Here is a 13603-nt window from a genome sequence, read left to right as displayed (position 1 = left end):
ACACTGGACGGCCTGAAGCCCTTGTCTAGCACAGAAACCCAAATCCGAAGCCTCGTACAATGAAGGTCACATATAAATCCAATAAGAATCGATAGGAAAAGCTTTGAACTGTATATACGATTCTGTTAATCAAGTATTAAACTGATCAAAATTAATGTACTGACGTTCGCTTCCCATTTATCAAAGAACGTCTGCTTTTAGGGAGGTACATTTAATATATTTTTGGATGAAACCGGACCCAAGTTAGTCAACGAAATCTTTCTGAAATGAAAAAATATGTTATTTCTGTTTGCTTAAGCTTTGACCGTGACCTTTCTGTGGAGAGTATATTTCTGTTGTAAACAACTAGTTATTGAAAGGAGGGACTTACTACCATATATCTACCATATATCATTGTTGTGTCAGCAAAATGCTGAGAATTATTTCGGGACGGTTCCAGCCTCATTTTCAAATGCCCTCGCGATTAAGCCTGTCCTCTAGGAAATACGGGTAATAAATTAGTTCATTGGAGCACTCGCAAGATGGCAGCAAAGTCACTTCTTGGTCATGCATTCTTCTCTTATTGGCAAAACAGAACAAGTGGTATGAACTCGAAAAAAATATTTTTTGTGGGAAATCACAAAAAAGAAAACAGTTGAGATTGACCATGAATGGAAGCGCTGAGGAGTTGGAGTACTGCTAAACTGAACCTCCTGGCATCAGGTCTCCGCTGGGAGGCTATCAATGTTTGTTCAGAAACCACAGCAAGACGAGGGCTGTCATGAACAAAGCGTGGAATTCCAGTGATAGGTTGAGCTAAAAGGGTGAAAGAGGAACTAAATCAAAGCAGTGCAGGATCAAAGAAGGAAACAATAAAGTCAACATTGTTACCATGGGACCAGCAGAACATGCAGATACTTTATGAGTTAGTCTCCGGCTCGCTCTGAAGTGGGGGCCATGACTGCTTTTTTATAAAATGGGGGGGGGGGGGGGGGTTAAGAGCACACTGGTTAAAAATCACAGGTCAGAATTGTACAAAGGAAGTTACACCCAGCGATAAACAACATCTTCACACATGTTAGATCCAGCAAAACAATAATAACATTGACCTTTGATACAAGCAAGGACACATATTTCAGAAGTTGTGGTGTCTACTTTCTCCATGAATATGAGTGCAGTTGTGTGTGCATTCATTATACAAATTCACTGTAATTCCTGTGCTTTATAAAAGTTCGAAAAATGCTAGTTATTTCATATGCTAACCCACATTATATGAACTGTTTAAACTCAGACGTTTTACAATGTTCTGTTGTCTATGTAAGTCTGCTGCTGTTTGTCATTCTCAAACTGTAATTTAAGGGTTTGTATTCACACTGGAGGAGCCACAGATTAAACACACATCACTTATCAAATGATTCCTCTCTGGCTGATTAGCAACGGTGTCTTCAGAAGGATGAGGAGTGAAACAGTCATTCCTCCATTACCTTACTGCTTGAATCGAGGCAACCTAATCAGTTTAGGGAAGAGGTACTGGAACTGTATGCAATTAAAATTTCACCCTGAAAACACATAGTTTGCAAGGAACTGCTTTTTAGCAATGCAGTACCTGAGCGGTTATAAGGAAAGCCTTATGTACCTGTAACAAACTTCTAATGAGCAATGGGTAAGAACAAAATACTACATCCCAGTGCAATTAATGTCCCAGCTGTTGCTACTTGGAGCTTTTATCCATTTGTACAGTTGGAAATTTTACAGGAAAATTGAACCCAAACTTTCTGGACTCAGGTCTCCCTTCTCACCTGTCACCTGAACACATTCCTTGTCTTCCATACTGAAATATTACTTTTTAGACACAGAAACATTAATGTACCATTGTGATCCCCAAAGTGAATACTTGCAGTCACTGAAAGTACATAACAGGATTGTTGTTACCAGTTTCCAGGATTTCAAAAATGAGTTGCTCACGTCTCTTTTTTGCCACATCTCTGTGACTTTACAGTGAAAGACGAGACAGCCAATCACCTTATAAGTATATAAGCAGTGATGACGCAGAGAGAGTGTGGTGCAGTGCTGGAGGATCGGAGAGAGCATGGTGCAGTGCTGGAGGATGGGAGAGAGCCTGTTGCAGTGCTGGAGGATCGGAGAGAGCCTGTTGCAGTGCTGGAGGATCAGAGAGAGCCTGCTGCAGTGCTGGAGGATCGGAGAGAGCCTGCTGCAGTGCTGGAGGATCGGAGAGAGCGTGGTGCAGTGCTGGAGGATCGGAGAGAGCCTGTTGCAGTGCTGGAGGATCGGAGAGAGCCTGTTGTAGTGCTGGAGGATCGGAGAGAGCGTGGTGCAGTGCTGGAGGATCGGAGAGAGCGTGGTGCAGTGCTGGAGGATCGGAGAGAGCCTGCTGAAGTGCTGGAGGATCGGAGAGATTGTGGTGCAGTGCTGGAGGATCGGAGAGAGCCTGTTGCAGTGCTGGAGGATCAGAGAGAGCCTGTTGTAGTGCTGGAGGATCGGAGAGAGCATGGTGCAGTGCTGGAGGATCGGAGAGAGCGTGGTGCAGTGCTGGAGGTTCGGAAAGAGCGTGGTGCAGTGCGTGGTGAGATAATTACTTTTAGGCAGGAGGGTGCTGGTCCATTTTTGGCTTTGTAGGCAAGCCTCAGTGTTGTGGTGTGTAATGGAGACCCTTGGCTGTGACCTAAGTGTTATTAATCCTTCCCTATATCAGTTTCTAATAATGTTAGAATTAGAAAGATATCACTTTTGAAAACACAAATTACAAATCTGACAAATTTTTAAAGCATCTTTATTCCAGCATGTAAAAATTCTATACATACATGCAATATTCTAAAACAGCATGTTACATACACCAATTGAGTAGTTTGTTTCAAACTGGACAGACACCGAACCTGTCCAGTAAATATCATGATCAAAATAACTTCAAAAGTTGCTGCCAAATGACAGACCCTTTATGCCAGTCTGTCAGTGGTGTGTTTATGCTTTGCAGCAAATTCAAATCACACCAGAAAAGCTTTCGCCATAATTTAACCACCCTGCAGCTTAAACACTGTTTACCTTCATTCAAAAAATCCAAATATTAGCTTAGTTTCTAAAGTGTACAACCATGGCCTTTACTTAAAATATTTGCGTGGAGTATGATGATATTGCCTGAAATCAGCAGGTCCGCTTTGGAGGATTTATATGAAACCAAAAGACAAAACTGAATTCAAATGCTGCACAGATATCAGCCCTAAGGAACAGAGCAGAGAAACCTGCTATTTGAATCCGTAACTGTGCTGTTATAACTTATACCACAAAAAGGACATTTTCTCAGTGATCTAACAATCAGTGGCAGCCCCCTTAAAAATAAAATGCCTTTTCTATTAGTGTTTTATGTTTTTCAACTCACGCCACAATGAATGGTGTACAGGGGTATGAACTGTAACACTGCACCTTACTTTACCTCTGAAATGTATTCATGTACCCCTTTGCACACCCCCCCCCCCCCCATGGCTGATTTAAACCTGAAAACATTCAAAAATTCAGTTCATTCTTCAGTTAACACTGTAAAAATTGTACGTGCAAATCACTGTAAGAATAAAGGAAGCCACAAAGGAATAAAATTACAGATAGAATAAAAGTCTAGATGGAGGCTGTCCAGCAATTCAACAAATGTGGCCTGTTTTCAGCGTCACTGTTTCCTCCACATGCTTCCTCTTCACAGCCGCTACACAAACATGAATTATCAATTATTTTCACTTCAACACTTGGGAGCTAAATTACAATCTAAACATTATTTCCTCATGATGCACAAGCAATGCTGGACATGGAACCAACCTTAACAATGATAATATTTTTGCAAAAATCACTAAAAACTATGAAAGCCAAAATCCAAGACTCTCAACCATGAAAGATGCATACATATCTCACTACATTTCTTATATGCAAGGATGCCTTAGAATGCAAAGGCAGGAACAGGCATGCAGTGGTAACAAATGTTCATGGTGATATATCTGGCAATCAACTCTCTTATAGACATAAATCCAAGGGATAAGTGAGAGACTAAGCCAAGCTTTATTTAAAATATGTAGATCATCAATAAACAGCTGTTAACAGCTGTGTCCTTCATGCATAAAGTGTATTTTGAATTTTCACCATCTTGCCATTGTGTAGTCCCTGTTTCCCTTGCTGTATGTCTGGCCTGGTTTCCATGAAAAATCTTCTCTTTCCAGCAAAATCTTTATTTTTCTGGAAGGTCCTGGAACCGGAGGAAACAGCTTCTCGCAGATCCTGAAACAAAAGCACCATGAGTATTCTGAACAGAAAAGTATTTTTATGAAGATTACTTCAGTCTTCTGTTTTCATTTTCATCTGCTAGGCTGTCATCCTGAGCAGGCAGCACGCGAGTCTGAAGTGTATCGTAGTCCCTCACACAGCTCGGGGCTGGGGTCTACCCTGGGGGGGACGCCAGTCCAGTACATGGACATCTATACGCATCATATACTACAGGTAATTCAGAAACACCAATGAGAGTATCTGCTTAAGGGAAGGCATGTGACTAGGTGAGAACATGCAAACTTCAAATGTATAGCTCTAACATCATATGCACATGTACTGTTTAAAGCTTAAGATATTTTTCTATATTGGAACCACTTCCATATTTCTCTGTATTATGTATATATTTCACTCTTAGTTTTAGTTTTAGTTCATTGTAAGATTTTTAACTTGCTGACTTATTCTTAATTCTATTTTTGATTTGCACAGTCTACGGCTCGCTCAGGGTACATTCCACTACATGTTGTACTTGTATAACTATGAATGTGACAAACAAAGTATCTAGAATTTTGAATCTTGAACTTTGCACACAAAGAGCAGCGGCGGGATCCAAACAGCCCAAAACGGAGGCCACAGTTGGCCTCAATGCTGCCTACTTTCATTTTCATTTCTGCTCATTTCTTGACCTGCTGATGCATGGCCTTCTTGGCTAATGTATAATGGATAATTTGGCAGCCTTTGTTCATTTTTATTCCCTCCTACGTCCTGAGGATTTCCTGCCACCAGAACAGGCGTCTCCTTTGTCTGTGTGCTTGTCATCCTGTCAGTTTTGGGTGTAAAATGAGCCCAAGTTCAGAGAAAAGAGAAAAACATCTCCATTCTGCACATTCCTTTTTTTGGTTTGTGCTGAAAAAGTTAATATGTAAGCTGAGGTGGCAATGAGCGCTTCAGCGAACTAGTGGAATGAGATTAGTCAGAGAACGGAGGCTGGAACTGAGCCCTTCATTGTGAAGAAAACCATTCATAAGACTAATTTGTTAATTGTCACATTGGACATGCACCTTCCTCAGCAGGCTTTCCTGCAGCAGAGGTCTTTCCTCAGTGATGAGGGATGCAGTACCGCTGTATTGCGTTAGAAAGCTTTTTGCTGCTTCCTCTTTCGTAGTTTTGTACTGAAAGTCTGTGGTCGCTCCTCGATTACTGCAGACGCACGTTTTCTATATCAGGACCAATATGGGTGACAGGCGGCAAGCGTGTGTGTGTGTGTGTGTGCGCGAGTGTGCGCGAGTGTGTGTGTGTGTTTACACTGGTGCACGTCAGGAGGAGTGGCTCACCTCAGTTTGATGAGCAGCAGGACGGAAAGCACTAACATGGGAATGCAGAAGGTGATGATGACTATTATCACGAGGCTTATTACAGAGGGGTTGATGGGATTCATCACTGGAAAACAGAGGCAGAACATGGGCACATTTCTCCAGATGGAAAAACCACCAATGCATGGCATGTTTGTGTGTCACGTGGTGTAAAACATCACACTCATCTATTCGTAGCGCCCAGCTGTAGCCCTAGTTGATTCTACCACACAACATCGAAACAGGAAATTGATATTCAGATTATATCAGAAACAGCCCATTACTGTCATATAGCGTCATACCCAAGACGTCACTCCAGTCACTCCATATATGGTTTATTCTGCAGATCCCAGTTTTGGTGACTCTCATCTGCACAGAATACCTCCTTGTCGGATCTGCCCCTGCTATAGTATAGTCCCTTTGTGCAGTAACATTAATAACCTAAAAAGAGATTTGAAAATTCAGACACACGCTTCCTAACTATGAAAATATGTGGCTACAGACAGCGTTACAGATCTTCCCTGTATTTCCCTGTGGAGTGAACTGATATGTCTGCATCAAATTCTTTGACCAAATAAAGTTAGCTGAAGGCAATTTCTCAAACAGTTACAGAAATATTTGCCTGTGAACCTAAGTATCAGCTACAAATCCTTGTGAGAAGAAGCCAAGTACCTACAACAAACCTTTGTGAACACAACAAGAACCAGGTGCAATTCAACTTTTGATAAATGAAAATACAAAGATACTATTATTGCTACTGTAAAGCAAAGATGCGGCGATATCATGCATATCCACATATTAGACCAATGGCAACATTACCTCAGAATTATTGTTGATTTTTAACTGGTAAGTGAAGCAATGGTCACCAATGCTGGATGGAGTGTCCCATCGGATTACGATATGTTTAGAAACAGCTGACATTGATATATTCTGGGGAGGGTTAAGTTTTTCTGGAAAAAAAAATACACACCCGATGTGAATATATGCAAAATGTCTATGTAACATTCCAGCAAGCAGAAATGTATTAATACACCCTTACCGATATTTTTTACATCATAATCCTGAGAGTGGAGGTACCACACATCTGGGAGTGACACGTTGATCTGTAAATTCATGTGTAATGCCTCATAATTAATTATAGCCTGGCATGCCACAACATTTCCGTTTGTGCCGGTGGGACAGTTCCAGTTTGTGGTGCTGAGATCAGGCTGTCTGAAGGCAGAAGGATATCAGTCAATTATTCTTGCTGTAGACATGGAAAACACTTTAATATGCCTTAATGAAAGATAGTGGTGGGAACTGCTTCAGTGAAATAAGTTAAGTCAAGTTAAGTAAAGGCATAACACATGGTAGTATGTCAACAATCGGGTAAAGCCTGGCTGGTTATATTGTCTTTCTGTATTGTCATATATCTGTACAGTTCTCTCCTTCTGTACAGCCCCCTCTTTCTGTACAACTCCCTCCTTCTACACTGCCCCTTCTTTCTACACTGCCCCCGCTTTCTGCACTGCTTCCTCCTTCTGCACTGCTCCCTCCTTCTACACTGCCCCTTCTTTCTACACTGCCCCTTCTTTCTGCACTGCTCCCTCCTTCTGCACTGCTCCCTCTTTCTGCACTGCTTCCTCCTTCTGCACTGCTCCCTCCTTCTACACTGCCCCTTCTTTCTACACTGCCCCTTCTTTCTGCACTGCTCCCTCCTTCTGCACTGCTCCCTCTTTCTGCACTGCTCCCTCCTTCTGCACTGCTCCCTCTTTCTGCACTGCTTCCTCCTTCTGCACTGCTCCCTCCTTCTGCACTGCTCCCTCTTTCTGCACTGCTTCCTCCTTCTGCACTGCTCCCTCCTTCTACACTGCTCCCTCTTTCTGTACAGTTCCATGCTGCAGATTCTCTGCTCTGCTCTATCCCAGTTTTTCCAGTTGTGACTTTTTGCACCAGTAAACACCAAAACGGCACCTTCGTTTCCCTCTATTAGCCTTTGGTTATAGGAAACATAATGTAAACCAAGCACATGGCGAGGGAACCACAGTGACACTGGGATCTTACCTGACAGTGAGGGTGCAGTGAGGGTGACAGTGAGGGTGACAGTGAGCATCCGCGGGCAGCTTCAGGGCAGCCCAGGAACACTGCAGGTGATGGTGGTTGTACACAATGCAGGAAAGGTTTTTCAGAGGAAGCCCTTCGATGCCTGTAGGGACACCATGACCTGAAACAAACTGCACTGCTTCTGTCTTGTAGTCTAAACCAAGATCAACAACATTTTATTTCATAGCACCTGCTACGTCTAATTATCGGTCATATATGGACTGTCCTTCTGACCTTTCTGTGACAAAGTTAAGTGAATGGGATATAAAATATATCTTACCCTCCAAGTAGTTTGATTTTGTAAAGTTTTCATATTCGACTTGAGGGAGTCTTGAAGAATTCGCTTTGGTCATATATCCACTCTGATTCCTCAAGAAAAGGTTGACTTCAAACTGTGATGGAATTGAACAATTTGTTGTGATAGTCTCTACATTTTGAGTGTTAATATGCAATAAGCTTTCAGTTTAATAATAATAGATGCGTTATTGACCCCTGGGGGGAATTCTCTTTAGGCCTCCCCCCACTTGCTCTCTGCAGGTGAGAGCAAGCTGGCTGCAAAGGGCTGCCACCCATAGCAGCACCCAGGCAGCTGGGGGTTAAGGGCCTCGCTCAAGGACCTGCAATTGTGCCAAGGCCAGCCTCGAACCGGAAACCTTCCGATCACAGGCACCGAGGTTAGGTCACTGAGCCAGACAGTGCCCCCATGTGTGTAGACTTTTGGCATTAAAGACGTTTTAGATGTAAAAATTTCAATGCAATTTGAAACAAGTAATACGCAGATGAGTCACATGACATAGCTGGGATATTCTACTTGGAATGTCTCTTACAAATTCATCGTCATAGTCAACATCTTGATCATCATCCTCCTCGGTTTCTGAGCCTTCTGTCTGTGCCTCTGAAATACATTTAATTCTATGTAAGCTGTACTGAAGTCAGTTGTACATGGTGGACATGCAATCATGCGTTTCCTCTGATTGACGGTAGCTGACCGACTTACGCACCACTCAGGAAATATGAAGCGCCCAGTGCGGCCAAGAAGAGCCACATCAAAACACTTTGGGCCATGCTATGTCCTGTCAAACAGAGTGATATTATGCCTTCACTGTGATGATAACAAGTAACAAGCCGGTCACATTATAAACCATGACAAAACTAAACATTTTAAATTCGAAAACCTGATTAATTGTTAATTTATTATACTTTCAGTTTTTTCCTTTTCTTCTTGCTTACCAGTTAAATATTGTAAGACATCTGGCCTCACTGAGAAAATCGCTGAAATCTCTTACCATTGATTAAAATAGAGTTTTAAGCTTTCTCCCGTATCCCAATACTCACGGGAACCGTAACACGTCGTGTAACACAGGTTGTAACACACGACGTGTTTTAATATTCTCAGTTATAAGAAATGTGAAAATAATTCTGATCTTAAACACAATCTTTAAAGTAATCTGTACTGCCAAACTTGCCTTTCCGTTTGGATGTCCTGCCAGCACGAACACGTTTAGCTTCTTTCGTAAAATGCAAAAAAACAGAAAAAAGGTTTCACTTCTCTTACTGGAAAGCATGATTCTGTACGGAAGTTGCGATACGTCTGACTAGGAAGAGAGTGGTGTAAAACTTATACTTCGTAGCAGAATTTTCTGTATTTTACATATTGTGTCCGGCAATATAATATTTTTGAAAACGCAATTAAAGTCAACCAACACGTCTTTGTAATGCTTAGGTTTTAAGATAGACATAGCGGACATATATACGTCACGGAGTTATGTAGATTTGCTTACATCTGTGGGAATTTCCGGACTGGGAGGTTTCTGCTTTCGGGGGGATTTTACTCCATTGCTCACTAAATCTATGTCTACCATAAAACCGGCACACAAACACGCATATATGAAAGGTAAGACAACAAGCAGACTGGCTGACAAACAGACCGAGCACAGAAATATTACAGGAAAGCCGGAGAGAGAAATTCTGCCTTGTTTTACTGTAGTGAAACGGTTTCGTTTCAAAATGCGCGCACGAATCTCTGGTCGCCTACACAGACAGGAGACATAAAACGCTCATTTCACTGTGTATTTTAATGGTGTAAAAACATGAACGAAATGTCGATTGCAAGTGTAAATGATGTATTTATGTTTTATTGTCCATTTGCCAACATGTACCCAGCTACAGGCACGTGAGCAGCTATTAAATTAGGAGTTTGAAACATCACCGGCCCCTCCCCTCCCAAAATTTGTTACCCACATATGAAGCATGTAACTAGGTAGTAAAATGAGTTTAAAATGCATTTCCCGCCCTGGGTCGGCGAAATCCAAGGAGAGCGCCCCATCGGTCAGGCATAAACTGACCAGTTTCTACCAGTAGGGGCGCCAGTCCACTGGCCCGCTACCACCCCCCAAATTGCAACTGACTACAGCCGTTGCTGAAAGTTTTGAGAATGACACGAGTATTGGTTTTCACAGAATTTGCTGCTTGAGTGTTTGTAGATCTTTTTCTCAGATGTTTCTATGATATACTGAAGTACAATTACAAGCATTTCATGAGTGTCAAAGGCTTTTAATTGATACTTTATTGATCCCTCTGTGGGGAAATTGTCTTTACGCCTCCCTCAGCTTGCTCCATGTAGAGTAAGCTGTCCGCGAAGGGCTGCCACCCGCAATGGCGCCCAGGGAGCTGGGGGTTACAGGCCTTGCTCAAGGACCCACAGACATGCTGGGGCTGGGTTTGAACCTGTGACCTGCTGCTTACAAGCACACAGCCCCCTCAGTCTCCTTTGCTTGAGACTGAACAGCTTTAGCTCAAGTAACCGTTCCTCATATGACATTCCTCTAAGACCAGGAATCATTTTTGTGGCCCTATGCTGCACCTTTTCTAAGGCCACAATGTCCTTTTTAAGATATGGTGACCAAACCTACACACAATATTCTAGGTGAGGTCTCACCAAGGAATTGTATAATCTTAGCATTACCTCCCTTGACTTAAACTCCACACACCTGGAGATATACTCCAACATTCGGGGTATATCAGAATTTGTGGGTTTTTGTCTGTCCACCAGCCTCTTGAGGATCAACCACAAGTTCTCAATGGGATTAAGGTCTGGGGAGGCGCTCAGACCTGCCTGCTGCTGTTCCTGAGCGAGCTCTGCCCTGGTGCTGCCCTGATCCCACAGCTGAATCAACTGTCCTGGCACTTGCTGGTACCCTGAAGCCTTCTTCACAAACATCAATTCAGCTGAAGAGCTGTGTGGTAATTAGCATAAGGAGTTGAATCAGGTGTGTTAAAAGAGGGGAAACCCCAAAAATGTGCAGAGCTCTGGCCTCCCAGGACTGGAGTTTGACGCCCCTGTTCTTGATGATACGATAAATTGATTTAGGTGCAGTCTTACTAGCAGCAATATCCTTGCACGTGAAGCCCTTTTTTTTTGCAAACCTTGTGAAAATAAATATTTGTATCATTCTCAAAACCTTTGACCACGGCTGTACATTAACAGACAAACACCCCTGAAGGTACTCCTGAATTCAGTCCCATCTGAGTTTCAAGCAAACAGACTGATTTGCCGAGATATGATGACTTCTCAGTCTCACTAAAGTGGAGTCATTGCATGTGTAGAAAATTACACCTTATCTGATTAAAAATGATCTGACTCCCCACTAAAACACTTTGATTTCTAAGAAACAGTTAGACCTACTTGCAGCAAGGTTACGTATATACAATTTAAATAATTATATTATGTTTCAGAGAATGTGGGGAAGTATCACAATGTAGGCCTAGTATAAGAAACGTCGTTTTCCATAAAAAAAAAAAACCGCCTGTAGTCTTTTGTAATTCGTTTCTTTTCCCCCGGCACTGCTCTCACGCAGTGGAATGTATCTCTCTTGTTATATTTTGTCATATAGAATCTTCACAAATTGATTTACTACACACACAGAATTAGTACTCAGTTAATTAGTTATGGTGAAAATAGGCCTATGTGAAAACCTGAAATTATACTTAATAAACTGCCGACTTCAGCATAGACATAAGCATGTCTACTTACGACATATACAACTTAATATATATTAATCTACCAAGGTATCAAAAAAACAGGCTACGTGGCACTAGGCCTACATATTAGCATAGCAATATACAGTATGTCCAAATTAGAGGTAACGGTGTTTTAATTGATAAATGTGGGTAATGGCGCGTTTTATTCAAATGAATAAACGCCAGGGTGAATAGTTAATCGTAAATTAAAGTCTTGTTAGTCACCACTTGCAGCACGACGACGTTACGTTGTGCGATGCCAACTACTAGTTACAACATATCGCAATCGCTATTATAGAACAATATCATTACCGAAGAATATCAAAAGGAATTTTAAGGACAACTATGTAGCGTAGAGCAAACTAACATTTTAAAAGCCACACAACAGACTTATGTCCCGCTATTCCAGAAGATATGCTTGTCCGGCGTAGCACACATGGAAGTGGTTGCGAGTTTCCTGCCATCAAACCGGTTTTTGTGCGCTAATTTAAAAGCTCTAGCAAGATGTCGTAATTACTTGCAGGTGGATTCCCAGTGCAGCATATCACAATTGTACTGGAAGAACATGGGCTTTGTATTTATCTGACAAGTACAGTACGCTAGACGGCCAGTGGAGCTTCGTATTACTAACGATTACACGGCATTATAGCCATTACAACAAATCGCATTGGCCTTTTGATCCAAGTTAAGCTGATTAACTTGCATGGTTTTCATTAAAATCACTTAAACGTCAGCCTAGATATTCCCGTAAAGAAAATGAAAGTCTGTCTGTCTAAGTGCAGCACGCTCCCGGTACGATTGCAAATGCGCGTAACAATAAATAAATAAATGGACATAAATTCAGTCTCCCCTGTAACGGATTTGAGCACCAGCTCGGATTGAAATCAATGCAGATTGTCTTACACACGGATATTTGCCAAGGACATAAATATGCAAAAAATGTGGTCTTGTCACAGGAAATAAGCCTAGGAAATAACTGCTAATAAGCGTTAATTAGGGCTGTAATTCACGAATATGGATTTTCCGCACAGCAGCATACGAATGATGCTGTAATTGAAGGTACATTTTGCATTTCAAAAAATATTTTATTTTTTTTAAAGAAAATCTTACTTTTATTCAGAAAAACATATTTGTTTATTGTATGATAAGTCGACTCTGTTACGGACAAATTCGCCAATGTGTGTAAATAACCCCAGGGACAGTTTGATGGTAACAGAACTGACAACTTTAAACTTTTAAGACACGAACTCCACTTTCCAGCATACATGCTAACAGCATACGGTTAAAAGACTTTTAGATAAACATCTGCCTGAACAATAATCGATGGTGCTTTCCTTATGATATCGCGGTAACTTTTTAGACTGAAATAATGTCCTTGAGAAGAGCAAACATATACATCTTGGTACTTAAGATCTTGCAAATAAGAGGAAGTGGCTTCGTTCCTGTAGCTCACATAGTTCTGGGAGATAATGCCCTCAATCCGAAGAGAAAGTGGTAACAGAAATGATGCAAGATTCTCTGACACATAATTTGGAGAGATACGTTATTTTTAAATAATTAAAACGTAAAAGAATTATGAAATTGATTGTTTAGGCATTTCCATCCATCCATCCATCCATTATCTGCCTCTTATCTGGGGTGGGGTCGTGGGAGCAGCAGTCTAAGCAAGGGGATACCAAGGCGTTCCCAGGCCAGCCCGAGAGACATAATCTCTCCAATGCGTCCTGGGTCTGCCCCAGGGCCTCCTCCCAGTTGGACATGCCCATATTTAGGCATTTTATAAATAAAATAAAATAAATGAAGTGTTACCAAAAGAAAGGTAATGTAAAATATTTTTATTTCACAACAACCCATGATGTACATAAACTACTGACCAGTTGGGACAAGAAGAAATCATGTTTTTCAGCTGC

At 41.7% G+C, this 13603-nt stretch overlaps 1 protein-coding gene across 3 annotated transcripts; it reads right to left on the bottom strand.

Annotated features, from left to right (window-relative positions):
- Positions 1-2752: 2752 nt before the first annotated feature.
- Positions 2753-12159, bottom strand: LOC125749420 (granulocyte-macrophage colony-stimulating factor receptor subunit alpha-like). 3 transcript variants are annotated; one of them, XM_049026689.1, is made up of 12 exons: positions 12061-12159; positions 9140-9181; positions 8675-8746; positions 8501-8568; positions 7954-8065; positions 7635-7776; positions 6631-6803; positions 6411-6541; positions 5894-6032; positions 5574-5679; positions 4120-4254; positions 2753-3691 (listed from the first exon to the last, which is right to left on the bottom strand). In XM_049026689.1, exons 3-12 carry the CDS (start codon positions 8736-8738, stop codon positions 3607-3609), a joined length of 1155 nt encoding a protein of 384 aa, XP_048882646.1. In that variant the 5' UTR covers positions 8739-8746; positions 9140-9181; positions 12061-12159; the 3' UTR covers positions 2753-3606. The 3 variants fall into 3 exon arrangements, with proteins under 3 accessions (XP_048882646.1, XP_048882638.1, XP_048882655.1); XM_049026681.1 differs by lacking the exon at positions 12061-12159 and having other exon boundaries at positions 9140-9760; XM_049026698.1 differs by lacking the exons at positions 9140-9181; positions 12061-12159 and adding an exon at positions 8904-9133.
- Positions 12160-13603: the final 1444 nt, after the last annotated feature.

This window comes from Brienomyrus brachyistius, chromosome 1, assembly GCF_023856365.1.
Source record: "Brienomyrus brachyistius isolate T26 chromosome 1, BBRACH_0.4, whole genome shotgun sequence".
NCBI classification, from domain to species: Eukaryota; Metazoa; Chordata; class Actinopteri; order Osteoglossiformes; family Mormyridae; genus Brienomyrus; species Brienomyrus brachyistius.
The sequence above is the reverse complement of the archived record's forward strand: the minus strand, read 5'-3'. Positions and strand labels throughout refer to the sequence as shown.

Coding starts and splice junctions, on each gene's coding strand:
- LOC125749420 (XM_049026689.1), bottom strand. CDS start 8,738: ATGGCCCAAAGTGTTTTGATGTGGCTCTTCTTGGCCGCACTGGGCGCT. Junction 6,033..6,410: donor AAATCAACAATAATTCTGAG/GTAATGTTGCCA, acceptor ATCTCTTTTTAG/GTTATTAATGTTACTGCACA. Junction 5,680..5,893: donor TGACTGGAGTGACGTCTTGG/GTATGACGCTAT, acceptor TCTGTTTTCCAG/TGATGAATCCCATCAACCCC.